Source organism: Aspergillus alliaceus, assembly GCF_009176365.1.
Source record: "Aspergillus alliaceus strain CBS 536.65 unplaced genomic scaffold BDW43scaffold_55, whole genome shotgun sequence".
NCBI classification, from domain to species: domain Eukaryota; kingdom Fungi; phylum Ascomycota; class Eurotiomycetes; order Eurotiales; family Aspergillaceae; genus Aspergillus; species Aspergillus alliaceus.
Window position 1 is genome coordinate 174,794 of NW_022474738.1, and position 27,334 is coordinate 202,127.

Below are 27,334 nucleotides of genomic sequence, written 5' to 3' on the forward strand. Positions count from 1 at the left end.
TCAGCTTGACTAAAGCCTCCTTAAATTTCTACTCTCGTGTCGTGAACAGTTGCAGCCTTCCTAGCACTCCGCAACCCTTCATTCCCTCTCTCGACATTTGAATCAGCCCGTTTCTCAGGATCCCAATAAGATCCAGGATCGCTTCTACTGGCTAGACCTCCGCCCGTTGAGGGATCAAGTAAAGCTGACAAGGGCAGGGCGGATGCAAATCTATGCTGAAACAGCGAAGCCTCATTTCTCAGCCGATGGGGAGCCAGACATGCCATAGTCTTGTTCGACCATCTCTGTTGGACTGTTGCGAGCGTACCGGCCTAACACGTCTTCCTCTGTCTCGTCGCCAAATCTCGAGGTTTCCATCGACCGGCCTAATTCAACATGGACCGGGACAGATCGATGTTCCAATTGCCACCTACAACTGGACTTGTATGTGAGGACAAGGGTTGCCTGGCTCGGCATCTCCTCCTTGGAAACTGTGAGGAATGCATTAGGATGAGTGAGTAGCTGCTTCGGTGGCGATGACTTGAAGAGGTGTCCGAGGTGTGTGACGAAGTGCTTCGCGCAATCATCCAGATTCCCAAATGAGCCTGCATCAACTGGACTGAAAATGTCCAGCTTTGCGAGTCACCCATTGGGCCAGCGCAAGACCTCTCTGGCGTAATTTTCGGTCGCTTTGTCGCAAGTCTCGCGCTACGGCTGTGGTAACATTCTTGAAACCATACGCGAGGATCTTGCCATTGTCAATGGCATACTGAGTCCCTTGTCGAACACATTGCTAGCATCCGGAGGTAAGTCAACAGCGATCACTGGATTGTATACCCTATGAATAAGCTGGTGTGCAATGTTTTTGTTTGGTACCGACCGGCAAGAAGGTTATGTATAGGGGGTATGGATAGTTGCTCTCTGTTAGCGTACGAACGCACTTGGATTGTTTCAAGGCTTCACGCTGACGTCACTCGGAGCCTAGTGGTCATTTCATTGAGTCGATATTGAATGATAGGTAAGGGAAAGTGTCTCTGAGCAGACCCGGACAGGTGGAGATGCGTACGGCGGACTAAATGGTACAGATTCGTTATTACGCACACGTCCCTGTGATATTTATCTACAGTAATATCAAATTGAAATTGTGTTTATGTCGCATACTATCTTTTTGTAATGTTGGGTGGTTGTTGATGGATTATGGTTTGTATGGCATTCTTTGAACTTGGGGCTTCTTCTATTATGAAATGTGGAATACTCTGAGCAATATCTGTGACATTATGTGACCTGATAAATGACCTCAGGTCAGCAGAAAGATCAAGTTACTTCTGTAGACCGTATAGTCTATAGATAATACGATTGTTGGTATATATCTATCTACATGAGCGACCGACACTTCAGTCAACAAAGATGGTCTTTGATGTGTTGGCATAATGCTTGAAGAAGCTCGTGAACAGCCGAATAGAATATCCAACATCATATGTACCACCAGTTTCCCGGATACTGTGCATGCTTAGCTGCGGGTTACCCAAGTCCAGTGTGCGAGCACCAAGAGCAGCGGACAGCATTGGGCCAATAGTGCTTCCACAGCTGGAGTCGTTGCGAACGACGAAAAGCTGGAGAGGGACACCTTCTTCACCGTCTTCAGACGCCTTGCGTGCAACTTCCTGAAGTAGGGCAATACCAGGAGAGTTTGTTGCGTAGCGAGCGTTGGCATTGATCTTGATCACAGGGCCTTTGTTGATCTCCGGGCGGTGATCATTCTCATACTTGGCAGAGTAATTAGGATGAACGGCATGAGCCATGTCCGCAGAGAGGAGGAATGAAGTCGACAAAGTCTCTTCATAGGCGGTGGTCAGATCATCATTGCCAGACGTGGAGGAAGGCAGAACGGACAGGCGCCGGATAATCGCAGGGAGCACATTCGAATCAGCTCCCTGTGCAGTACGGCTGCCGATCTCTTCGTGGTCGAACAATGCGATGAGACGAATAGATGGTTCATCGTCTAGTGCCGACGCATCAGCGACGGAGTCGATCAGACCGATGGTGGCACAGAAAGAGCTGTTCAGGTTATCCAGACGGGGCGAGAAGATGAATTCCTCCAGCAGGCCACCAAGGCATGACTTCTGAGTGTCGAATAAAATCATTTCAAAGTCCAAGATGTCGACCGGCTTAACTCCCGCTTCGGCCGCAATGAGTTCCACCAGGTAGGGATGGTGACGCTCAGTCATTGGCTTCAATGGGGCGAACTCTGCTTTCTCCGCTTCGCCATTCATAGCAGTCTTGTCGCCTGTAGCAGTAGATTCGCCAGTGCGATTGAGCTCAGCAGCAACAAGACCGGCGATAGGGAATAATTGGGTCTCCTTATTGAAGGCAAAGGTCTCCTGGCGATCAAGGTGGATAGCCAAAGTTGGGATCCGGAGGACTGCAAAGAATATCAGCGACAAGTCCTCCAACTCGAAATTACTTGGATTTCATACTCGGCCGGTCAATCTTGACCAACTTCTGCACAATGGAGCCGTCGCCGGTGCGTACCATAGCCCGGCCTGCGACACCCAAGTCACGGTCGAACCCTAAATATCGTTAGTTTGGCACATAGGAATTTGATGGATGACTTGGTTACATGTGTGCCAAATGCCGCCTCCGTAAGTCTCTACGCCCACCTGGACAAAGCCCTCACCGCGCTTGTTGCTGACAGGCTTAATCCTCAATACAGGAGAGTCAGTGTGGGCACCGATCATGGAGATCGAGTTTCCTGGCTATTTCCCATTCATGAGTATCAGCCATTCAATTCCATAGAGCCAGAAGAAACCGATCAAGTGCTGAGTATATATACCTTCCATTTATTGCCAATGGCAAAAGCCACAATAGTTGAGCTATTGCGGGTCAAGTAATATTTTCCACCGGGGCGGCAAGTAGAAGACCAAGAATCTTTCTCCTAAAGACGTAGTTAGTATTCTGAGCAAGTCTTGTGTAGTACCACACATACCTTGATCTCCTGGAAGCCGGCTTTGGAGAGAAGTTCCTTCGCCGATTGGACAGCGTGGAAGGCTGAAATTGACAGATGTTAGACACATGGCGTAAGCATCTCAATGCAGGAATGGTCTAATTACGGGTTGGGGAGGCATTGACAAAGGACAAGAAGTCCAGAGCCGGCTGCTTCAAGTTTTGGGCGAGTTTCGAAGTCATTTTTGAGTACCCCGCGAGCTGAATCCAGGTGGTTGTTTTGTTCAAGAATGCGGAGAGCCGACGGTTATTACATGAGATCATTGCGGATTGGTTGGTCTTGGCGGTCAGGCACTAAGCTTCGGTATTTTATGGGGGCGTTTTACCCATCATTCCCAAAGATCTTACAACCTAATTCCGATTACAACTAAAGTACCGTCTACGCATAATACTGTCTAGTATACGCAGCACACAGCTAGCAAGTTACAACATGCACATATGAAGCATGAACTAATGCACTGTAATGTGGTGCCTTCTTAGGTTATGGCGGCAGTATGACAGGTTAAGCGGATACTCTTTTCGATCCCTAGCCATAGATTCAATCCTGATAACAACGTCATGTACATCTGATCAGTGAGATAGATAGTTCGAGCATCACCAGTTGTTTCCCATCAACTGGTATCTCCCTGTTACTGCCCACGTGTGGAGCACATTGGGTAAGTAGCCGCTGTAGGTAGGGATATCGAGAGAATGGGGAAGATCGACCAGAAATTGCTGAGGAGCAATTTGTGGACGCTCAGTAGTGTGTGGATAAAATAAGAAGGCCAGGGTCCTGTTTGAGAAAATCAAAGCCAGAATTGAAAGCATGGGGGACAACGAAAGCCGTTATACTAGGGGGTGTCCACTGGGATCGACGCGGAAGGGTGTTTGGCTAGAAACTCTCCTTCATGCTGTGGTCCAAGCTTTTCCTCGCGCGTTCTCCAGGGCGCGTGGAATGAGGGCGGTCGCGAGGAAGACCCAAAGTGGAATTAATCAGTTATCCATAACCCAATCAATTCTTTAGATCATTCGCGTCGCGCGTTTTTTGAGACATCAAAACAATCGGACATGATGAGGATCATCAGATCGAAAGGATAAAAAAGAAACAATCAAAGATATTATTAGGATTGATTGTTCTGGACGACGTGCAGGCAGTCGAGTTGTCGTGGGGTAAACAAGAACATGTTCTCCGTAGCACAGGTAACAATGCACTATGTTGCGCGGGATGATCTATCTGATCAACCTTGGTTGCGCACCACGATGTATCAGATTAAATGGAGGGGAGGGTAAGATAACGAAGAAAGTGACATGTGCACCGGTTTCAGAAAGTGTACTAAAAAGAACACTGATTTATAAGAGGATTGGGAGACAAAAACGGAATCCAAAGCGTTCCAAAAGGTCCAACCTCCTGTGGCCCAGATAGGCTTAGCGCACCCGACGCGTGACTAGGAGGGATTCCCCTTCGAAACTCCGTCACCCCAAGACAAGTCCATCGCCAGCCCTTGGATCAACCTTCAGTACTGCTTCGACTTCCCATTCCTCACCAGACAGTGGTCGGGTCGCTCTCAAATGACCTCCACAAGTTGCTTGAATATCCTCAATCAGCGCTGGGTCTGGTGAGAGGTACTGTCTATTCACTTATCGTCGCTCACCCAAGCCGCCTCGCCTCTAGTTTATTTGGATTATTGCTCGGAGCGGAGAAGGGTTTGGCTGTCTACCGATTCATTCACCATAAGACCGCTGTGAAGCGATCCGATTGACGGGCAACACAAAATATTCTTCTACTATATCTTTTACCGAGGATTTGGACGGTTTATATACTACTACGCTTGCGATCCGACATTGGCGACTGTCGCATAAACTAGTCCGGCCAACGTTCATCCCTCCTTCGACCGCCATTTGAGCCAGGCGATATCAACCACCCCTCCAGAAGCATGGGCGACAACATCCCAAACTTAGATACGGTTGACACCCGCAGCGCAACAAGAAGTGCTTCACGTGCGAAACCATCTGGAACTGCCGCCAATGCATTGAACCTCGCATCCCCACCCGGCTCAAGGACGCCGCCCAGCATGCCATCCAAAAAGACAATTTTCTACCCAGAATCACTAGGGAGGCAACAGCAAAGCCGAAATGGCTCTGAACCTATTGATCCCGATGCGCTTGCCAAGGCTTTGAAGGATTATGAGGACGCCGGGCGCCCCCGCGAGAGAACACCTGGAACCAGTCCTAGTCGGAAAAGGCAGCGGGTATACGGTGACAGGTTAGTTATCGCATACCCCCTCATAATAGCCACTCCGACCCTACAGCGATCATATGCCTAAGCTTGGACATTTATTGTTGATCTTTTGTTAACCTGCCGTACAGATTCATACCGAATCGAGAGGGACAGGACCTCCAAGCAACTTACAGTTTGCTCCATGAGGATGGTTGTCCTTCTACGCCTTCGAAATCGAAGAAGCGTGCGCCGCATTCGGAGCTTCATTTTCAAAAAAGTTAGTCCACAATATATTGACGTTTGTGTTACCAACTTTCGGCTAACGAGCTTCACAGCGGAAGAAGCCAACAGAATGTACTCCCGTGTCTTGCGAAGCGAGCTGTTCGGGAATACTATTCCGCAGGCTGACCTAGACTCATTATCACCGGATCCGTTGCTAGGTCTCGGGAATGGAATCATTGAGAAGACTCGCGCCCATACCCCACCATCACATGTGGTACCAACTCTCCCCCCGGCAAGCATAACGCCATCGACACCCCACAAGAACCTTTTCAATTACGCCTCTCCACGCGGATCTGCCCATCCTACCCCTTCAAAAACCCCTCGAAGTCAACATGGCCCAAACCTCAATGTTCGATCGGAACTCTACAGTTTATCGCCAATCCGGTATGATAGTCAGCGCATTCTCGAAACCCCTCGCAAGCAACCACGTTATGTCAACAAAGTACCATATAAAGTACTAGACGCACCTGACTTACAAGATGATTTCTATTTAAATTTGGTGGACTGGGGAAGTAGTAATGTATTAGGCGTTGGCCTTGGAAACTCGGTTTATATGTGGAATTCGCAAAGCGGCATGGTAACCAAGTTGTGTGAGCTAAGAGATGATACTGTCACAAGCGTCAACTGGATTCAAAGGGTATGTTGCAAGTCTGTATCATCGTCTATGCATGGAAACTGACTGGGATACGAAAAGGGTACACATCTTGCTATCGGTACCGGGAAAGGCTTGGTGCAAATCTGGGACGCGGAGCGCTGTCGGCGTCTACGAACCATGATTGGACATACCAATCGTGTAGGCGCTCTAGCTTGGAATGATCATATTCTTACATCCGGCTCGCGAGATCGTCTCATCTACCATCGAGACGTTCGCTCTCCAGATCAGTACCTTCGGCGACTTTCTGGACATAAGCAGGAGGTTTGTGGTCTTCGATGGAATACAGAAGATGGTCAGTTAGCGTCGGGTGGGAATGATAACAAGCTTTTGGTGTGGGATAAGCTGAATGAGACACCTCTCTATCGGTTTTCAGACCACACTGCGGCTGTCAAAGCAATTACTTGGTCGCCCCATCAGCACCATCTACTCGCTTCAGGTGGAGGAACGGCCGATCGGACTATCAAATTCTGGAATACCTCAACTGGATCACTAATCAAGGAAGTTGACACAGGGAGCCAAGTCTGCAACTTGGCCTGGTCGAAGAATTCGGACGAAATTATCAGCACGCACGGTTACAGTCAGAACCAGATTGTAGTCTGGAAATATCCGCGCATGGAACAGATTGTATCATTGACTGGGCATACTTTCCGTGTCCTGTATTTGGCAATGAGCCCTGATGGCCAAACTGTCGTCACTGGTGCTGGCGACGAGACTTTGAGATTCTGGAAGATATTTAACAAGAGGTCCGGGAGAGAGCAGGGCCGTGAAGGCAGCAAGTTAGCGGAATGGGGCACCATCCGGTAACGTTATGATGGATTTATTTGATGACCTTGGTGCTACGGCATCCTTCACTTCCCCTTAGAGGGTTTTCGATATGCATTAGACTCGGCGTTCAAGGGATTTGGCGTTGTTTCGATCCTGGGTATATCCTTGGTCGGTCCGGGGGAGGGTCCTCAAGGTTTAATTGGCATCTCTCGCATTTTGTGTGTTTACGGCATTTAACAGGCGCTTGTTTACTCGCTTGTTTCCCAGCATTTGATCACATCTTTGTCATGTACCTTTGGCCTTATTCGCTCGCGCCTTCACTACTGTGCCCAATTTCTTCGCACAATTTTTTTTTTTTTTTTGCCAGAACTGATGATGAGATGATTATTAAATCAGGGCTTTGTCCAGTTCGCTATATTCCAGAGACCCGCATCTACTCCAGAGACGCTTGCAAATTGAAGCAGTGCTGCGCATTGTTTTAACAATAATGAGAATGAAATCTGCGAATATGATTTCGAAGTAGTGATATAACGCTTGCGTACATATATAATATAAAAGCACAACCCTTGATGGTCTCTAAGCTGGATATACGCCCCAAATTCCAATTGAGGTCATTTTCATTACTGATGCTACTCTGGTTAGAGCACATTAGCCCCATTCATTCCATGGCATGTTTCTAGGCATAAAATTTCAACTCACAATATGGATTGGAGATTTATAGGACCAGCCGGCCTGGCTCAACGGTCAAGAGAGTCTTAATACGGTCCAAGAAAACCTTAGCCCTCTTCTCTTCTTCAAGAGGAACAGTCACACTGAAGACATTTGCGGCGCCACCAGCCGAAGTCTCCGCCACTGATGGCTGAGTCATAGCTTTAGAAACCTTGCCGCTGAGAATATCAATGATATCTTCCTTTATGGGCTGGGCCGTTTGGACGGAGGGCGCTTCAACTGTGTTTAACTCAGGGATATAATCGCCTCGGGATGTCTGAATGGGCTTTGCACCAAGAACCTCCTCGAACAGCTCGTTTGCTGACCGCTTCTCGCGCGACGAACGGGGAAGGTCATCATTTGCCAGATCTGTAGCGCGGGCGAGGAATGTCGAAAGAGGCACGTTGACACCCAGGGTCTCTTGGATCTTCTTCTGGACGGATAGCACAGTAGCGAGGGAGATCGAGACGGCTACCGAGGTAGTTGGTGGGGGTCTAACGACTGGCTCCTCGGCCACTGGTGCTGGCTCAGTGGGCTTAGGCTTGGGGAGCGCAGCGATCTTGATGTTGCTCAGATCGAGGTGGGCAAGCTTATCAAACCGTGCTGCTTGGGAGGCGGGATAATCAGCTGGGATGGTGCCGAGGTAGGCAAGGACATCGCCCTTGAGAAGACGGCCCTTGGGGCCAGATGCCGGGATCTTCGAGACTTCCGATTCTGGGATGCCCTTCTCGTGGAGGAGCTGGATAACGGATGGGTACAGCGGGTAGGCGGGGTTCTGGGTCTGGGTGGCAGAGGAAGATGCCAGGCCTAGATAGTGAGATCAGAAGCGACGTTAGCAAGACGTATCGTAGAATGTGTATCTTTTCGCAACGCCCATTACGAAAGAATCTCCCTCTCCCATTTTAGGATTCCGCGGGCAACTTACGTCTGGTGGTACCTAGTACGCGTGCTTGCCGCCTGGCGAACAAGGCCGGAATTTGGCGCACAGGGAAGCTGGAAGCCATTTCAGAATATAGTAGGATTTCCTTTCCTTGAAATCTGGGACGTGTGCTTTCTCCGGTCGATAATACTCCCGCGGCGCTGCAATTTGATTCGGCAGGCTAGGGACAGGAACGATCAGGAAACCCACCACGTCGATGGGGCCGCACGGAATCCCAGATGAGTCGGGTGACTTGAGGCGATATTGCGATCTGAACCTAATTGTAAGATGACATTTACGCTGGATCTAGCTGCAAAGGATGAGACGGACCTTTTTAGAGATGTTGAGGTTGTTGGGAGCTTCACCGGCCGCCCGGACGGGAATATTTTTCTGCCGCGGAGAGGACCGGATTCCAGGTCCGTCGCAGTTAGTGAGATAGTATTTGGGGCTTCTCATTGAACTATTGGTAAGCTGACTTTTCTCATTACTTGTTCCAACTGGCTAGCACTCGATTGTATGGAATGTCACGGACTTATGCCCACGCAGCATGCAGCCATTTTTCACCTCGTATTTGATTGCTCTGGGTATTTCGATGCTGATGGACTGTATGCCTTGAAATAGGTGTCATAATGTTTGCAAGATCCTTTGCTTTCCGGACAATCTCGTCGCAAAGTCCCAGGGGCTCTTTGGCTACCGGACTGCCTGCGTCAAGCCCAACATGGAGATTCTTCACCTCAAGCGCTGCTCGAAAAAAGGCTGCAGTCAAGGTCAAGCCGCAATATAGCCCTCCGCAGGCCAGAACGTCTCCGCAAGCCGAACAGAGTCTCAAATTTGCCGGACGACGGGCAGAGGGATTCGGAAAACTAGAACGGAAAGTTGCAAAGGAAGGCCAGATCTTACTTTTCCAAGCGCCATCGCATCGCAGTTATGTTTTAGGTGCCTACGGCATTACAGCATTCTGCTTCGCTTACTCCGTGTACAACTCTAATGCTGTCTTCCGAGACCCGATCGTCCCACTCCCAATGTGGCAGCAGGCTCTCTTTGGCGGTATTTGTATCATGATGAGCGCCATGGGCACTGTTTTTCTTTACAAAACGGGCCGGTTGATCAAAACGGTCACTGCCGTTCAATCTAATGGGCAAACGTATCTCCGCTTCACTGTTCGGAGCATGCTTCCTTTCAGGAAACCATTTGAGTTCAATGCTTTGCCTAACCAAATAGCGTTCTCTCGCCGGCTGGTTGTTACACATGACTCCGTAGCTCGCATGCAGCAGGCAGAGGCGTCTCAGAATGGGAACGTGAACTTCTTCAGGGCACCTTCGAAGAAGCTGAGTATGCTTCTGTGGAAACTATTCCGGTCTGTCCGGCAATTGTTCACTCAAGAAGACTTCATCCTCTTGGAGGTGGATGGCCAAAAGGGTGTTTTCAGGATGGATTCCGCGGGATACGTATCACAGGACTTTCTAGTAATCGGCAATCCCGTCAGCGTCCAGCGTTAGGTGATTGACTGGTCGCTTGGTTGTCTATCAACTTTCTGCATATACTATTCATTCTGAACATGTCTGATTACGTTATTGTTCTAGGCTCTATTGGCTGGGACTTTGTGCATCTTGAACTCATGCAACGTCTAGATCTGTCCTTGTCCGCATCCGCAACGGATTCCCATGTATAATTAAAAAACAACCCTTTTACACAATATAGCGTTCACGAGTCATTGCATTAGAGAACTTCAGACCAGTAGAAACCATCATATCATTGTTGTATACTCTGGGTGGGGCACGTGACCATTCCGGCGCGTCCTCCTAATTGTCAGTGACGCGACCTTCCAGATCACTATCGCGCGGGCCCCTCCAAACACCTAACCGTCAGTTGCTATTTACCCCAGAGGTTCTGGATCGCCTGATACGGGTTTCCAACCCTTCACTTTATCCTTCCAGACCTACAACCGCGGTCGCCGGAAAGCGACTGCCTTGTCGCAAGATGGGGAAGCTCATTCGGCTCGAGCTCTTTAGTGTGTAGCGCTTCCATGCCCGTGAGACAAAGTGCTGACTAGCCTACAGACTTCAAGTCATATAAGGGGCACCATACCCTTCTCTTCGGCGATGCTTATTTCACGTCTATTATTGGACCTAACGGGTCCGGAAAGTCTAACTCGTGCGCTTTCCCCTTATATCTGACTCGAAACGTGTTTGCGCTGACCGTACCAGGATGGATGCTATTTCTTTCGTGCTAGGAATCAAATCATCCCACTTGCGATCTACGAACCTTCGCGATCTTGTGTACCGCGGCCGTGTCCTGCGCACATCGAAACTTGATGCCGATGGTAATGTCATTGACGAAGAACCGAACGGGCAAGACCACGCAGAAGACGGAATCGATGGGGAACAATCACAAGACCCCAATGGAGTGAATGACCCGAAAACAGCTTGGGTTATGGCAGTCTATGAAGATGATGCTGGTGAGGAACAGCAATGGCGCCGGTCGATTACGAGCCAGGGAGTCAGCGAATATCGTATCAACAATCGCATCGTGACCGCACAGCAATATAACGAGGCTCTTGAGACGGAGAACATCCTAATTAAAGCGCGTAATTTCTTAGTCTTCCAGGGTGACGTAGAGGCAATTGCGTCGCAGTCACCAAAGGATCTTACTCGGTTAATTGAGCAGATTTCCGGCAGTCTGGAGTACAAGGCCGAGTACGAACGTCTCAAGGCGGAGGCGGAAGAGGCTGCGGAACAACAGACAGTTCAGCTCAACCGTCGGCGAGCCATTAACTCTGAGATCAAACAATATCAAGAGCAAAAGCGGGAAGCCGAAAATTACGCCCGCAAAGCGGAGGAGCGCGACCAAGCTATCATCACTCATATCCTATGGAAACTCTTCCACTTTCAACGTATGATCGACGATTCGAGCGCGGAGATTTTGAAATACCAGGATGAACTCAAGGAATATCGCCGGGGCGTCGAGAAGTACGAAAACAATGTCGAAGATGCAAAGAAGGCGCACGCGGCAGTTGGCCGGGAAGTAGCAAAGGCCGAGAAGAATATTACGAGGAAAGAGAAGGATATTGAGTTGGCCGCTAATGAATTGGTCCCGATTGACGAGAAAGTCGACATTACTATGAAGAAGGTAGAGCGGTTCGCTTCTCGGATTGCAGAGATCGGCAAAGAGCGGGACTCCCAGTCGGCCAACGCTAAACGCCTCGAGAACGATCTCAAAGTTATTGAGAAGGCCCAGACTCTGTGGGAAGCAGAATGGCAAAAGTCAATGACCAAGCAAGGTGTTCAACTCAGCGAGGCCGATCAACAAGAGTACAACAAACTCAAAGAGGACGTCAACAAGCGATCATCTGCGGAACAGTTAAACCTTGACAACTTGCGACGCCAAATGAAGACTGAAGCCGAAGCCTATAACAGCCTCAAAAGCAAGTTTGAGAGCACTGAGTGGCAGCTAAACACCTTAGAGTCGGATACGCAATCCTTGACTGAGCGCAAATCCTCTATCAATGACACCATAAAAACTACTTCTAAAGACATCGAGCGCAAGAAGAAAGAGTTGAACGCTCTTACTTCCGAACGGCTACGCGTTTCTCAGATGAGGACTGAGCTGGAGGAAAAACTACAAGTTGTATTGAAGAAGCTTCTTGAGGCGGATGATGGCAAGAAGCAGACCGAGAAAGAGCTTAGGACAAAAGAACTTATTTCAACTCTGAAGCGTATCTTCCCTGGCGTGAAAGGCCGAGTCAGTGACTTGTGCAAGCCAAAGCAGAAAAAATACGCTGAAGCTGTCGGCACTGTCCTCGGTCGGCATTTTGATGCCATTATCGTTGACAACGAGAAAACTGCCAAGGAGTGTATCCAGCATCTTCGCGATCAGAGAGCCGGCCAGGCAACCTTCATTCCTCTCGAGACTATTCAAGTAAAGGCATTCAATTCTAATCTAAAGGGTATGCACAGAGGAATGCGTCCGGCGATCGAAACGGTGGACTATGATGATTCTGTGGCCAGAGCTATCAGCTACGCCTGTGGTAACGCTATTGTGTGTGATGACTTAGCGACGGCCAAGTACCTCTGCTACGATAAGCACGTAGATGCGAAGGCCGTTACTCTAGATGGTACAGTCATCCATAAGGGTGGTTTGATGACTGGTGGTCGAGGCCCTCAGCAAAACTCGAAGCGCTGGGAAGATTCTGAGGTGGAAAATCTTTTCAAGCTCAAAGACAAGTTGATGGCCGATCTTACCAATCTTCCCAAGGGCCACCGCAGAGGTACCGAGGAAGAAACACTGCAGGGAGAGTTGGTTGGTCTTGAGCAACGCCTGGCCTATGCCCGAGAGGAGCTCAAGGCACTTGAGAGGAACCTTCAAAGCAAACACAGTGAATTGGACTTCGTTAAGCGCCAACTCGAAGAAGTGAGGCCCAAATATGTGGAGAAGCAGGAGCAAATAGCGGAACTTGAGCAGACCATCGCCGCATCGCAGGAAACAGTCAGCAATGTTGAAGATGAAGTCTATCATAAATTCTGCAAGCGCCTTGGATACAGCAATATTCGTGAATATGAGGTCCAGCAGGGCTCTCTGCATGAAGAGGCTGCTCATAAGAAGCTTGAGTTCACAACGCAGAAGAGCAGGATTGAGAATCAACTCAGTTTCGAAAAGCAGCGCCTTCAGGTCACCCTTGATCGAATTGCCAGCCTACAGGCTCAACACCAACGAGATCAGGACATGATTGAAGAGCTCCAAGAGGAACAAGAGCGCATCCGTAATCAATTGGACGAGTATAATGCAGAGCTTGATGTTCTTCGTGAGCGCCTCAAACAACAGAAGGAAGCCTACGCACAATCTGCCGAGAACCTCGCACAACATCGTAGGGAGCTTCAGAAGCGCAGCAGAGATGTGGAAGCTACCTTGAAGAATGTGAACGCACTAGAGGCAGAGGTCCAGCGTAATTCATCCAGCCGATATGCTCTCCTTCGGCGCTGCAAACTCGAGGATATTGACGTCCCATTGACCGAGAGCTCGAATTCGCTAGATCAGCTCCCCATTGATGAGCTTGTTCAGGCAGCCGATCCTGACGCCATGGACGTTGATGAAGATGTGAGCGTTGGTGCGGTTCAGGACTATGGCATCGAGGTTGATTTTGACTCTCTTGGAGAAACACTTAAGGAGGTAAGCAGTTCTGCCTAAGCCTCTCTTACGATACATACTAACCTTATATTAGGAGTCCGACGAAAAGCTTGAAGAGGAATTACTAGATAAAGTTCGGTCTTTGAACAGTGAGCTTGACAAGATGGCTCCGAATACCCGCGCAATGGAACGCCTGGAGAGCGTGGAGAACAAACTCCGAAGCACAGAAAAGGACTTTGAAGAAGCACGGAAACGTGCTCGAAAAACCAAAGAAGACTTCGAAGAAACGATGCGGCAACGATCAGAGCTTTTCAACAAGGCGTTCACTCACATTTCGGAGCAAATCCAACCCATCTACCGCGACTTGACAAAGAGTAGTAACTATCCATTAGGTGGACAAGCGTAAGTTCTTCGTGTTGCTTTCTAATCTATGGTAATTTATCGGCGCACGTGCTGACGAGATATAACCACATTACAGCTACTTGGACATCGAAGACTCAGATGAACCCTACCTTGATGGTATCAAATACCATGCCATGCCACCGCTTAAACGTTTCCGAGACATGGAGCACCTGTCTGGTGGTGAGAAGACAATGGCTGCTTTGGCTCTTTTGTTTGCCATCCATTCGTACCAGCCATCGCCATTCTTCGTGCTGGACGAAGTCGATGCTGCTCTTGACAATACTAATGTCGCTCGGATTGCCAACTACATCCATGATCATGCTGCCCCGGGTATGCAGTTCATCGTCATTAGTTTGAAGACCGGCCTATTCCAGAACAGCGAGGCTCTGGTTGGAATTTACCGAGATCAGACTGAGAACAGCAGTAAATCCTTGACTCTTGACGTATGTTTCTCTCACTCAATCGAGGTGAGCCATACAGCTGACTTTGATCTCTTTCACAGCTCCGGAAATATAATTAGACGGCCAGGACTGGTATATTCGTCTCCAGAGAAACCGTCATTCTCTTTTTTGATGATATGTAGAATAGTGATTGTTCTTGTTCCTTCGCGATCCATAGCTTGATGGGTAGGACGATTTACTGGCTCTTTCTTGCAACAGAATAATGGTTCGCTGTAGGCAATTGAGTTGCTTTCTTTGTATAGTGATGGCAGTGCATCGTAAGGGAAACAACTTGCTCGTCCCTTTTCATACCCCATATCAAAGACCGCATGTTCCCCCTTTTCTAGCCCGGTACTCTCCGCCTACGTTGACATTGAGACATTTATCGGCAAGCTGCGTACATAGTTAATAATTTGACATGAGAATGGGACAGGCTCTTCGGAATATAAAACTAATTGTTTCGGCTTTTTTACGATGGTTGCCCAGGTTATATTCTCACGACGGACATATACAGTTACATACGAGACGAGACCCATTGCAGTGTCCTTACTTCATGACAGCTCGGGACTCGTTTGCGCAGCGCGTGTACGGGAGATTCAAGTTCAGGCCCCTTTTATGTAGGCTTAGCTGTGGTAGACAACTTTTATAAAAGTTTCCCAGGATGCATGCATACCCGCCCGGGCACAAAGTGTCGGTATATAGCTAGTACACACGGAAAGACACGGAAACCAACACTATCCGTTTTTGGCAACGTCACTGCGACTCCCACATTTGGAATTGGCGATTTGGGGGCGAAGACGCGAGCGTTGCATATGGGTACTTTTCGAAGGCGAGGTAAAGTTCTTCGCGGATGTAGAGTGGGAAGACCCGACAGTCCGGGACGAAAATGAATAGATTATGTAGTTGCCTATTTTCGATGTCAAGTCAGATCGGCGTCCGATCAGTGGTGGACAAAATCATTGATCGGTGGGCACTGTAGAATCCGTGATCAAGGTAAAGGCAAGCCACATCGGTTGTGCCGGTAGGTTGTTGCTATGTATGGAGAGGAGGCCCACTTCTGTGAGAGATGAGATAGTGGAGCACAAAGGTTCGTCATCCGAGTGGCTGTGACATCTTCAATTCAATAGGGGTACACTGAATTCGCACTTCTGTACGTACCGAGTGGAGCGTACTTGACAAGTATGCATCGCAAATCCGGATATAACCTACCTCCTATGATTATGAGTCTCACTCTAATGTAACCTAGGTACAGAACATGGAGAGGCCGAACGAATGAGGAGAGCCTAGGAAGCCATTGTCAGAGCAAGAATCTCTTTATGGGGAGTCCCCATGGAATCTCTAGAGTCTTGGTATGGTTTCACATGGTGAGCCGCCCATTTCCAAGGCAAAAGATCGACTCCCCCAGATACCAGTTCAATGAACGCAGATCAGTTAGAACAGTGCGAAGTTGATCGGCGGAGATAGAGTTTTAGACTGAAAACCCAGGAAACCCAGGTTTTGACGGCGGATTTCATGCCTCCGTATGCTATGGTTCAAAGCACACTCCAAGCAATGTAAAGAGCCACTTCAGAGACAGGGGCTTATAGACATCAGTAAAGCCTACGCGGATTGGTAACGATGGCGCTGTCATCATGAACTAGTCTGTAAGGGGCCAGAGCGCGGGGATTTACATCAATATCAGCCGTGCGATGGCAATAGTATACTGTGAGATAAATCAAGTATTGAGTGACATCTGTACAAGTGGCAATATTGTCGATAAGGAAGGGACTCATCGTTAAGCTAGGAGTTTATTCATCGAATGGTCGGTGTGGAGGGACGACGATCTGCGTTAGTGTTTTTCGATATCTCATAACTCCACGGACCAATAGGTCGGCGCGGACTTGACGGGTAGAATACAGGTATCAAGGCCCGATGGACCAGTCGATTTCTGTCAGTGCACGAAGCCTCTTGATAACTATGGCGTTTTGATACACTATGAGCCCAACAACTCGGGGAAGGTACCATACGTGCCCAATCTTTGCAGGTGTCGTGGTTTGACTGTCAGCTTGTGAAGTTTTCGCTCAGGTGTCCAATCTGCAGGCATCCTGCAGGGTTTCACAACCCTAGTAAATCACTGTATAGTGCTCAGCGCTTACATACGTGGCTGTCTTGCTGGCCATATATCCCCTGTCATAATATCGTCGTAGTAATTCGGACTTGCCACTCATCCTTCAATCAAATCGAGTAAGAAACGGTAGACGCAAGTGAAATGGAAGCAAACATAGTCCACTTTCCCCGCATAGAAGCGAGAGGAAATAACTCCCAACTGATTTTTTTCTTGTTTGCTTTTCCATTCGCTTTGCCCCTTGGTCGCCAGCTGCATGAATCTTCTGGGTGGCACTACTGACCACCGTATCGACAGACCTACCCTGGGCAATTGTCGCTCCATTGGTGTCTCCTGTTCCGGGCCCCGGCTTGCTTTCCCTCACCTCCTAGCCCTTTAGCTACCCATGATGCAGGAAATTTCATATTTGCTTTAGTTCCCGCAGTCGGGGCCTGTCGGAGATGGGCGTGCCAATGATGATGGTCGGATGTCTTCTCCGAGAGATGAGGGACAATTGGTATGACTCTCATTAACAAAATAACACTTGCTGCAGTTGTGTTGTTCAAGTGTACTCGGCTACGCTCGGGCCATTCGTTGCGAGCTGCTAAAGTACCACACATCCAGAGTTTCCTGCAACATTTTCAAGCTGCTATCGATTTAGGTAAACTTTATTGAAAGGTATACACCGATCAGCGGTCAACTTGGGATTTTGAGCTCCAATCTCCGTACGGCGTATTGATGGAAAGGAACGCCTCGAAGCGAACTAATGTTGATTCGGTGCCAGGTGGGATCGATCCCACTGGCGGGTAGAAATTCCAGAACACAGCGTCATATCAAGCAGTTCGACTTTCATAACGTCCCGACAAAGATGTTAAGTCACTGGCTGGAAGGATTTTCTAGTGCACTACAGAGCAATGGAGCGCGTGTTGTGGAGAAGCTAGAAACAAGCCGCGTTAGTCTGTTGCCGTTCGAGCTGACGTTCAGATCTCTCCTGAGCCATGTGACACGAACTTGGAATAGGGCATCAGTGCTGCAAAAGCTTGAACACATCGTTTGGGAAAGTCAAATCCTGGGGCACTATCGTGTTCGACAGTCTGTTCCAGACGAATTACTTGCCGCATCATTGGTGGGAAAGATGACGAGCCAATATCCTTCTAGTTTATAAGCCCTAATGTTGAATGTAAGACTAGCAAACTTGGGCCACTCGAGGATATCCATGCATAATCTCAAAGACATATAGGTGCCACCACTTTTAAGGATCCGAGATCGAAGATCATCACTTTATTGACCAAAGATGGTCTGGATAGAGTTGGGCTCAACCTTTCTGCTACCGGGATTGGCTCATAGGACATGCTTGGTCTTCGTTTATCGGCGAAACAAAACACACTAGTAGCCCACATCGGTCCAGGCCGTTGTTGCTTTTGGTAGCATTTTATGGCATATCCGCTAGCGTCGGTGCGTGTAGCTAGAGGGCGAGTTCATTTGATCATGACCTAAGTAGGGAATATATTCCAAGCCACCACCAAGCTGTGTCAGCCCTTGGACATACCAGCATGTCATTCAATCTCTAGACGAGACACAATCTATTATGGGTCCTGTGTGTCTGGGTAGCCTTCAGCATCATGTACGCTCTCATCCTTCGTTCATTCACTTTTTGGGAGAGTAATGTCCATATTCATGCACAAGGATGGAGACTAGGCCCCATTAATAGAATAATAAAATTTAGGTGTATGCTCCGTAGTGAGTGGCTTCGATCTTCTGAAGGTATTTGTTTTCCTTGCATTAGTTTGAGCCACAATCGTGTTGACATTCTGGTTACAAACGTACTTTTTTCACTCTCGAGTTTTGGCCGCGTACTCCAATAAAGCCATTGTTCGCTCTCGCCGTATAATAGATATTGGTTCTTATAACCACCCCTGAAATTTGATACTGCCGCAAACACCTCATCACTTATCAGTTGCGGCAAGCGAGCCTATTTGCGACCTCCTAGATAATTCCTGTTGTCATCCGAGCATTTGCTCTTCTTTCACACTACATCAGCGATTAAACATAAAGAGCTCTGGCGAAATAATCGTCTCGTATCATGAGTATGACGAGTGCAGAATACGGCATGGATACGATATGTCAGCCTATGACTGCGAAAGAAGAAGAGCAACAACAGATGCCACCATATCACGATATGACTCGGTCGAGGGCACCGGTATGAGCAAGAGTCCCCCCATTAAATCGGACGCATCACAGTCTGATGTGGTATCACGGACAGGAATGCTCACAGTCGGCCACAACATTCAACTTCCCATACCCTCACTTTGCTTTATTATACATCAACCGCAATGGGGAGCTCAGTGTGGAGGCTTCCTCTTCCATTGTGAGTTATGAGAAGGCCATCTTCACGCACGATGTTAGGGAAAGGTTTCTGAAATCGGCCACGGCCGGATGGCAGCCTGATTTGCAAAGTTATCACGCCAGTAAGTCGAAGCGGTGATAGATAAGAGAGAATAGCAATAACCAGAATGATTTTCTGCGGCAGATACCGTGGGTCACATGGACGGCGATGTCAAACACTTTTTGTCCAACACTCCCTTTGGTTTACAACAATCGCATCACAATCAGACAGGCTGGTATAAACCTGAGCTAATTCCTTGCGAATGGCAGTCGCTGCAGAACAAACGTCACAGGCGAAACCTCCGACGTGTGAGTTCTGAAGTTGGTCGTGATTCAGATTCGAATTCTCCCGGCTCGACGATCAGGTGGACTGCACTTCGACTTGGACAAAAAGAGCTTTTACGGACATACTACGAGAAAGCTTTCGAAAACTTCCAGCAACTGAACTGCAGGGCAATTGCTAAGGCGTTCGTCAAGTTAGTCGAGCCCCGCAAGCAAGTCAATCATCCATATAATGGACGAAAGACTACCGCAGGATCGTCTCAGCGAGTAGATCCAGAACTGACCAAGCCAAAATGGTGGCCTACGGGCGTTACACACAGAGAGCCCGATCATCTTCTTAAAGCTGGTAGGATATGTCTGTTCCGGATGCTCTCATGGAAACACTATGCTAATCCTCAACCCATCTTTGCAGAAAGAATTAGACTTCTTGTTCATATTCTGTGCGAATTGAAGGAGAGCCATGGGATTACGGCAGACAAACTCAAGGATGCCGGACAAGATGTGCGGCGACAGATCATGCCGTCCGAGCGGTTGCGTGTATTGGACGAGATTTACTACGTTCGAGAGATGGAAGAGTTATATCTAGATGGCAAGATCAGTATGGCTCCATTGACATGCTCCACATATGTATGAAACATTTGTAAATGCTAATAATCCTGGAACAGGCGGAGATACCATAATCCATGTCTCCCATGTTCATCTGGCTGAGGCCAGTACTGACGTCGAACTGCACGAACAATCAAACAGCGACGGCGGCTCCAATCATCATCTACTTAACCCAGTTGTCAAGTCTAAGCGAGATATTTCCAGCATGTCCGAGAATTATAAACAAAGATATGATGGTGACATTCATTCCACTGAACATAGCCAGCCAGCAAGGCAGTCACTGGGCCATGGTCCCTGCGCCCCTGTATCCCCGCTTTCCACTCCCTCCATTAGTCGAAAAAGTTCGCTGGAGAGCAGTCTCACGACATACTCGTCTGACCTGACTTCGTCTATGCTATCCTCTAGCGAGACCAATCGGGTATATGCATCAAAAGTTGTCAATGCACCCAGGCCGTGCATTCCAGGTTATTTTGCCCAGCAAATCTCCACTCAGCCTACTGGACAAAACACTCAAACTGGGTTCTGGAATACTGTCCCTCAAGGGCATCAATCGCTTGCGTTTCAAGGATATTGATAAGCTAAAAGGGACTATTTGATCCAAAATTGAAGAGATTTTGAATGGAGCCCATGTGGGGTCTCTACTGGGTTTCGAGAATATATACCAATGTACACTTAATGCGTCTCGAGGGTGAAAATGGCACGAATAAGATCTTAAACAAGAATCAGCTCGTTCTGTTTCCTCTCGGTTTTCCATTTTCCTTCTTCCTAATTTGCTGACCTTTTAATATCACAGTACTGATGGTACCCCTATTTTTCTATCACTATACACTATGATTTTAGTCCAATTGAGCGTTTAGCAGCCCAACCACCTTTAATAAAATCCACTTCAAGATAAGTAAGTGATAATAGCACCCAGCACTACAAGGCCCTGATAAAACACAACCTTAATGGTAAATACTAAAGAAAAGTTATTTAACAAACCATAGGTCCTATTTAGTGATCTCTGCTATACATATCCAAGACCATCAACCATCTCCTACTCCTCACCAAACCTCCTCCCCATAATCTCATCTATAACAGCAAAATCAAGCCCTTACATTCTGTGTAAGCTGGCCATAAGGGGGATAGAACAAAAGAAGGGTTCGATACAATATTTTCGCGTTCAGTTCAAGCGCCTTTAGATTCAAATTATTTTCGGTCTGAATATCTAAGGGCCCGTCTGTCTCCGCATGACCGCCAGCTGTAATCCCCCATGTCCGGAGGAACGAACTGACACCATACGTGTAACCCGGAACATTATGCGGAATCCCGAGCTTTTCTCTGTCCATCTCCTTCGGGGCTATAAGACAGACATCGCGAATGTTCCACATGCGCTGATGTATGAACATCATATCATCGTAGTGGTTGAAAACGGTTTCGGTCGGCTTCGGGAGGTAGGCGAGGTGCTTTATGATTGCTTCAAGGATACGGGGCACCACCACGGGACGATCATTTATGAATATAAAGGTAAAGAACTCGTAAAAACATCGCATTGATTCCCAGGCCGTTAGTTTATCAGAGTTGTAGGTTGAAAAACGTTGGGTCGAAGTTCTTCCAGACGACCTTCTTCTGAGGATGGTAGTTTAAACAGACTAAGGGATGGTCTAGCCAGTGGGTAACATCAGGTATCATGGCGCGGATATAGATCCAATAGCGAAGTTGCCATGGGAGGCTGCGGATGGTTATGGGCGGTGGCGGTCGCATCCAGATTGTTATTCAGGTAGAACTGATGTGTAAAGCAAGTGAATAGCTATCTAAACATAAGTGATATAGCAGCAGGATAAAATGTATAGGAGGCAAAGGATAACAGGGGAGCCATGTTCGCTTTGTAACTGAACATAGAACATCTGTGGCCGAAGATAGTAGGGCTTTTGCAGGGGAGGAGCCCGACACTCCTTCTGAAAGGAGCAACAATAGCATTGATTTCAATATATAAATGCCCCCTCAACGTGCGAACTTTCTTTCTGAATTAACTTGGGTACCACAAGCCTACCTAGCTATATCCTTGGTAATGTATGTACAGAACACGCGGATATATATCAATTATGTCAGCTGAGCTTCGCAGCCTTCTCCATGTCCTCTCGCGTAAGGATATCCCCAGATTTACGCAAAGGACTCAGCCGCCCCATTTTTCGCAACTGGGCAATAAGATGTTCATCGCCAAAATGGCTGTTATGTTCGAATTCCGGCTCTTCTGCGTATGCAACTCGCGCAACATCCACCAGCATTCGAGCTGTCATTCCGAAAACTCGGTAACGAGTCACCACTCCAGGCTTCTCCCCCTCTTCCAGGGCGCTGACTGCCTCTTTCTGTTGCTGATTGATGGTGCGAGGTTTGACCACCGATTGATGTTGGACGGGGACGAAAAATTGGTGCACTGCTTGGTCAACAATGGTGTACAGGCAGAGTCAGGGACGGTAGTTCGAGGTGAACTCACTCCTCCAGTTGGACTGATGCCACTCAGTCCATGCACCTTGATACCAATCCGCTGGATTCCCGCCCCACTGATCCTCGTCGCTCATGCGTAAGAAATTATGAAACGGCGCTGTGAACACCGCCGCAACTTCCCTCGCATCCAACTTCGGAATTAATGACACTTCAGGATCCGCATTTTGGCCGGTCCTCTCATCATATGAATGTAAGAGTGCCACGCACGGGCGTACCACCAACTCCGTTCTTGCAAGATTGGCGGGCAATTCACAGAGATGCTCCACAGTAAAAGGCTGAGGGAATGATTGGTGGATATCTGGTAAACCAATCTCTTCGAGTGCCTCGCGTCGTGCTGTTTGGAATGGGGTTTCCTCAAGTGAGTCGGCCCTACCTTATGAGACGTGAGTTGTTTTGGTCTTACATGTCCCTGTTCAACCTACTTACCTCCGGGTAAGGCCGCTTGACCAGCATCTGTGTACTCTTAGATTAGCTTCGCAAAGTTTCGATGCAGTTCATCCTATTTCTTATAAGGATTCAAGCGAAGCGTGTCTCTTTGACTTACACGAACTTAAAGTCTTTGCCCGGATAGTAAGAACCACCCTGAGATCCCCCTTAAGATCCGCATAGAGAAGTAGCAGAACTGCCGCTCGTCGTGATAATGGAACCAAATCGTAGTTGGTTGGTGGCGGCTTATACAATCTTAACCGATCAATTGCACTCTGTTGGCATCCAAAGGCGATGTTAGCCCCACTACTCCAGAAATCCATTCATTTAGTCTAAATGCGGGAAAACAAGGGTGGAGGGAATAACAGGTTTCGGGGGGCATATCTAGCCAGGAACTGCAGTTATGATACAATAGCAAGGATTATTGAGATGAATTCAAGTACCCTGCATCAGATGAAGCAATGAATTCTTGGAAGTTTTGCCATACCTGTGAGACTGCATTCAGGCGTGGCATTTTCCGTAGGTTGATCGGGCGTTGAGTGCTAAAACTGCGAGTCCTCAAAATGATTCGAGTGATTCCCCGATTTCGCATGGCAAACCGACCAGTCTTGAAGTATCAAATTACTTCTTTTTTGAACTAGATTTATGGATCATCGGGCAGAAGATCGATCGGTATTAAGCTAGGAACTGTACCTCGGTATTTGGATTTATGTCTGATGCAAGGGTTGCTTAGTAATGAAACTAACTTATTTCAAGACATAAAAATAACTATAACTGTATTTTATTATAAAAGAAATATATACATTGTACGATATTTAGTACTGATCAAATAACTTGTGTATAAGAGTTCAGTGTATGAGCCGAATCTTGAGAAAAAGTATAGCAGACACGCGGTTATCGCCATAACGAGTAAGGACGATTGATGTGGTAGGGATCTTTCTAGAGTATTTTGCACACAGACGTTGGCTCTATTTATATATTGACTGGTCTACTCAACAGTAGAGGGGGCTGGGGGGATATCGTCTTGAGAATTGTTCAAGAATGATTCAATATCAGGCGATGCGGCGCTTTCCAGGGAAACAGTGGGGTGTGGGACCCATACTTCAGCCCCCATCATTGTTAAGGCATCCGATGTATATCAAATGTCACATATATTAGTACTAGTTTAAGTCAATACAGTGGCCATGTATACAAGTACATCCTAGCTCGAAGTGTCCTGCGATAGTGATTCGGAAAACTCCCCATAGGTTCCAGCAAAATGGCGCCGCTATATGATTTTGAATGACAAAAGGTAGGGCATTGCATATTCTACTAATCCCTCGAAGCAATATCGTTGTCAAAGTATTGAACTCCGAACCATGGTAGAGTGTACGAAGTCATTATGGCTCGTTGTCTGCCCAGGTAAATTGCACTTCCATACTATACATAGAAGTAAACACACTCTAGAATTTAAGATGTAGTAAGCTTTCGCCCATGCTTGGGTGAGCTTGTTTGGTAGAAGGGGCCTGCTTACTATAGAACCAAGCAGCCAGCCCTGTGGATAGATTAGGAGTCGCCCGAAGTTGGATGTTCAAAGCTCCAAACACCCGGGATTCGACACACTGTATCCTCGCCCCACGCGCCTCCGGGTGGGTTCTTGACCCACTGAGACCTTTTCACATTCATTTTTGCGTCTCAGAGTTGTAAAATGGTAAGCTACCAAAATGTGCATACCTTTCCTAAATCGAACGAATATACTGGTTTGGCGAAATAGATTGGTTAACGAACTTTTTAACTGTGTTGATGTATCACTGTTAAGTCTGCCAAGTCATCTTTACTGTCACATCGGAGACCAATACAATAAATAATCCATAGAAATTTAGCTTTAATTGATGCCGCCATTGAATAGTATAGACAATGATTTGCATTAGAAACACTCCTCACTGGGATGAACAGATATCAATGTGATATACACGTTCGTTTGTCATGTATGTGGAACGCCTCAAGGACGATAGTTAAGGACTAATGTAACTGGATTCGTTTATTTGTGGAATTGCAACATAAACGTACCTAACTAGCTATCGGGAGAGGAGGCTAGAAGCTGATCATACTATGTATTCCAGCAATACATTTTATTGTCACCATGCTGAGGCTATACACTCTTTTGCAAAGAACAGGAAGGTCATTGGGAGGACAAGGACGTAAAGTCGGATATATTCCACATAATTTTCTATGTCCATTTAGCCAGATATCACTGAATAAGAAGATGATACATATAATATAACAGAGAGACGGATGGTAGCTAACCACAGAGGTTTGTGGTCAAGTTCAAGGAGATTAAACAAGGAAATAGTCTATCGTATCAACAATAACACAACCAAGAAAGATGAAGAGCGGGAATGAAGGGAAAGTCTATGTGTCATGCAGTGCAAATCCGGAGGTTTCCTAGGCAGAAGTTGTCTCCTTTTTCACTTCCTTTGCCTGGGCGGATGAGCCTTTCAACTGCGCCTCCTCTACCTTGTCGCCCTCAGCCACAGCCTCAGCTGCCTCCCCGGATTGCGACTGGTACTTAGCCTCAATATTCACATCGTCTTTATCATCAATATCTTCATGATCCTTGGGTGCAACGACGCCCTTCTCCTCGTTCTCGCTGTTCTGCTCGTTCTCCTCCTCAATGAGCTCTTGCTGCTCCTTAATGACCTCCAGACGCTGCTTGTTTGTAGCAGCACCTTCGGCGTTATGAACCTCCAACTCAATTTCATGGAACAACTCCTCAGGGATACTTGACAGAACCGACTGGAGAGCTTCGATCTGAGAGGACATTTCTGTCTCCTTGCCACCCTGTGCGTAAACATATGCATTGCTCAGAACAAGAAGGGTAGACGGAACGCCTTGCTTGAGACGCAGATCCAGCCATGTCGACATATCGTCGCGCAAACGAGCAGGAGATACGCCGTGAGTGCGGATACCACGTGAGGCGCATGCCATCTGCAATTCTGGAACGGAAAGCGATTCAACACCCTCGTAGAAGATAGCGCGATCGTCGCGCTTGATCTGCCGCATGCGATGTCTGATGTTGTACCGGAGCATGGCATCAGTGCCGAATGAGTTCAGGTTCATATACTTGCAAATACCAACCAGTTGAGGGCGAGAAAGGTTGTCCAGGGTCAGATCATCTTTGAAGACCTTGCAAACTTTGATGACATCCTCGGTAGAGGGTGCTTCTCCGGTTGTCCTAATTTTCTTGAAGAACTCTGCGAACTCGTCATTCTTGACGGTAGCAGCGGTCACAGGAAGGCCACTCTCTTTAAGAGTGTCTTTCAAGAATCCAGAGACCTCTTTCCGTGTGGAGCTCAAGCTCAATGCTTTCTTCTCGCGTGCTTTCTGTCCCTCGTATGTGCTTGGCAGCATATTAGGGAACAACTTAAGAGCCACAGGGAGTAGCAACTCTGCGAAAGGAATGATAACAAACATAGAAAAGGGGACCAGGCGACCAAGATCCTTGACTGTTCGTTGAAGCTAGATGCATCGAGCAATTAGGATCGCAATGCATGACGTGAAAGGGGGATGTGGAGCGAACCTGTCGGTGTTCCCTTCTGCTCAGCTCATAGCCCGCTGCCATCTTCAATGCTAGTCTTGAACTAATCTTGACTTCCGTGGCCAAAAGCTTGGTACCATCCCAATAATGCTGGGCTTCCTTCTTAATCTTTTGCCCAAGGGTCAATTTCTTTTGCTCCTTCTTCTCCTCAGTAGCCTCCTTCGCTGCTCCTGCATCGCTTAACTTATCTTTGCTCGGGACATTGCTCGTCGGGGTAACTGGTAATTCTGATTTAGGAATAACTTGTTGACACAGCTTGGCAGGCTGCGAGGTTTCTGGTACGATGGGCTTTTTCGCTTGCTCGGCATTGAAGACGGGCGGAGGGAAATTCGAGGAAGATGAGGTAGAAGTGGATTGTTCCGTGGCATATCCACGGTGAGGGACCAGAACTGCGAGGGCTTGTATGTCGGATGGAAGACCCCGGCCATTGATCCGGAAATTGGCGGCCGAGCTTGCGCCCAGTGCACCAGTAAAGCGTGGTCGGGCTGATTAAGGATTAATGTTAGCCATAATATGATATCGTTTCTCGCAAAACAAGGCACAGTAGCAAAAACAAGTAGTAGCGACGCAAGCGTACCGATCAAACAGGGGCGCAATGCAGCATTGTTGCGCACAAGTCTAGCCGATCTAATGCTGACAGACATGGCGGAAGGCGTTGGAAAGGAGGTGGTGCTCCAGAGAGCGAGCAAGGGTCAAAAATAGGAACAACAATTTCGGCAAAACTAGCACAGCAAGCTATATGATCCCACAAGGTAGATTACACAAATGGGTTTGGCAAGAATATCAAGGAGTGGTAATGTGTCGTCCTTCTTCCCAAGTTCTGGAGGAGAGGTGGAAGCTCACGTGATGCAAGATTTCGGGGTTTACTATTTGTTGCCGCCGGACTTTATCGCTCGGGGCCGCATTTAAGCTTTGCCGATTCTCTCGGCGGCAACAAACTATCCGCGATCGGGCTGTTCCGGGTATGGCAGCTTTACAAAGGCTCTCCACACACCCAAGAAAAAGAGAGAGAAG

The 27,334-nt window shown here is 47.8% G+C and overlaps 9 protein-coding genes across 9 annotated transcripts; 4 read left to right on the forward strand and 5 right to left on the reverse strand.

Annotated features, from left to right (window-relative positions):
- Window positions 1-1,174: 1,174 nt before the first annotated feature.
- BDW43DRAFT_195248 (M18 family aminopeptidase) lies at window positions 1,175-3,199 on the reverse strand. Its single transcript, XM_032039055.1, has 6 exons — window positions 3,090-3,199; window positions 2,966-3,027; window positions 2,813-2,914; window positions 2,600-2,735; window positions 2,457-2,549; window positions 1,175-2,401 (listed from the first exon to the last, which is right to left on the reverse strand). The coding sequence occupies exons 1-6, from the start codon at window positions 3,163-3,165 to the stop codon at window positions 1,374-1,376; spliced, it is 1,497 nt and encodes a 498-aa protein (XP_031896055.1). The 5' UTR covers window positions 3,166-3,199; the 3' UTR covers window positions 1,175-1,373.
- Window positions 3,200-3,361: 162 nt separating this feature from the next.
- BDW43DRAFT_289046 (uncharacterized protein) lies at window positions 3,362-4,419 on the reverse strand. Its single transcript, XM_032043352.1, has one exon. It carries the CDS (start codon window positions 3,787-3,789, stop codon window positions 3,577-3,579), a length of 213 nt encoding a protein of 70 aa, XP_031896056.1. The 5' UTR covers window positions 3,790-4,419; the 3' UTR covers window positions 3,362-3,576.
- A 221-nt stretch (window positions 4,420-4,640) lies between these two features.
- On the forward strand, window positions 4,641-7,140 carry BDW43DRAFT_195284 (WD40-repeat-containing domain protein). Its single transcript, XM_032039056.1, has 4 exons — window positions 4,641-5,224; window positions 5,329-5,456; window positions 5,521-6,098; window positions 6,156-7,140. Exons 1-4 carry the CDS (start codon window positions 4,896-4,898, stop codon window positions 6,918-6,920), a joined length of 1,800 nt encoding a protein of 599 aa, XP_031896057.1. The 5' UTR covers window positions 4,641-4,895; the 3' UTR covers window positions 6,921-7,140.
- A 456-nt stretch (window positions 7,141-7,596) lies between these two features.
- Window positions 7,597-8,593, reverse strand: pdx1 (putative pyruvate dehydrogenase complex component Pdx1; the record flags this gene model as incomplete). The annotated part of the gene is made up of 2 exons (XM_032045399.1): window positions 7,597-8,396; window positions 8,515-8,593. 2 exons carry the CDS (start codon window positions 8,591-8,593, stop codon window positions 7,597-7,599), a joined length of 879 nt encoding a protein of 292 aa, XP_031896058.1.
- Window positions 8,594-8,972: 379 nt separating this feature from the next.
- Window positions 8,973-10,241, forward strand: BDW43DRAFT_289053 (uncharacterized protein). Its single transcript, XM_032043353.1, has one exon. The coding sequence runs from the start codon at window positions 9,138-9,140 to the stop codon at window positions 10,005-10,007; it is 870 nt and encodes a 289-aa protein (XP_031896059.1). The 5' UTR covers window positions 8,973-9,137; the 3' UTR covers window positions 10,008-10,241.
- A 115-nt stretch (window positions 10,242-10,356) lies between these two features.
- BDW43DRAFT_195312 (cohesin subunit SMC1) lies at window positions 10,357-14,723 on the forward strand. Its single transcript, XM_032039057.1, has 6 exons — window positions 10,357-10,519; window positions 10,569-10,662; window positions 10,716-13,674; window positions 13,727-14,034; window positions 14,111-14,477; window positions 14,537-14,723. The coding sequence occupies exons 1-6, from the start codon at window positions 10,489-10,491 to the stop codon at window positions 14,552-14,554; spliced, it is 3,777 nt and encodes a 1,258-aa protein (XP_031896060.1). The 5' UTR covers window positions 10,357-10,488; the 3' UTR covers window positions 14,555-14,723.
- Window positions 14,724-18,640: 3,917 nt separating this feature from the next.
- On the forward strand, window positions 18,641-20,404 carry BDW43DRAFT_315209 (DUF2841 domain-containing protein; the record flags this gene model as incomplete). The annotated part of the gene is made up of 5 exons (XM_032048008.1): window positions 18,641-18,757; window positions 18,821-19,025; window positions 19,088-19,570; window positions 19,637-19,822; window positions 19,890-20,404. 5 exons carry the CDS (start codon window positions 18,641-18,643, stop codon window positions 20,402-20,404), a joined length of 1,506 nt encoding a protein of 501 aa, XP_031896061.1.
- Window positions 20,405-21,631: 1,227 nt separating this feature from the next.
- Window positions 21,632-23,374, reverse strand: BDW43DRAFT_289061 (NUDIX hydrolase). The gene is made up of 5 exons (XM_032043354.1): window positions 23,231-23,374; window positions 22,862-23,018; window positions 22,744-22,770; window positions 22,307-22,690; window positions 21,632-22,246 (listed from the first exon to the last, which is right to left on the reverse strand). The coding sequence occupies exons 1-5, from the start codon at window positions 23,333-23,335 to the stop codon at window positions 21,918-21,920; spliced, it is 1,002 nt and encodes a 333-aa protein (XP_031896062.1). The 5' UTR covers window positions 23,336-23,374; the 3' UTR covers window positions 21,632-21,917.
- Window positions 23,375-24,777: 1,403 nt separating this feature from the next.
- Window positions 24,778-27,149, reverse strand: BDW43DRAFT_289065 (MRS7 family protein). The gene is made up of 3 exons (XM_032043355.1): window positions 26,898-27,149; window positions 26,303-26,805; window positions 24,778-26,241 (listed from the first exon to the last, which is right to left on the reverse strand). Exons 1-3 carry the CDS (start codon window positions 26,962-26,964, stop codon window positions 25,168-25,170), a joined length of 1,644 nt encoding a protein of 547 aa, XP_031896063.1. The 5' UTR covers window positions 26,965-27,149; the 3' UTR covers window positions 24,778-25,167.
- Window positions 27,150-27,334: the final 185 nt, after the last annotated feature.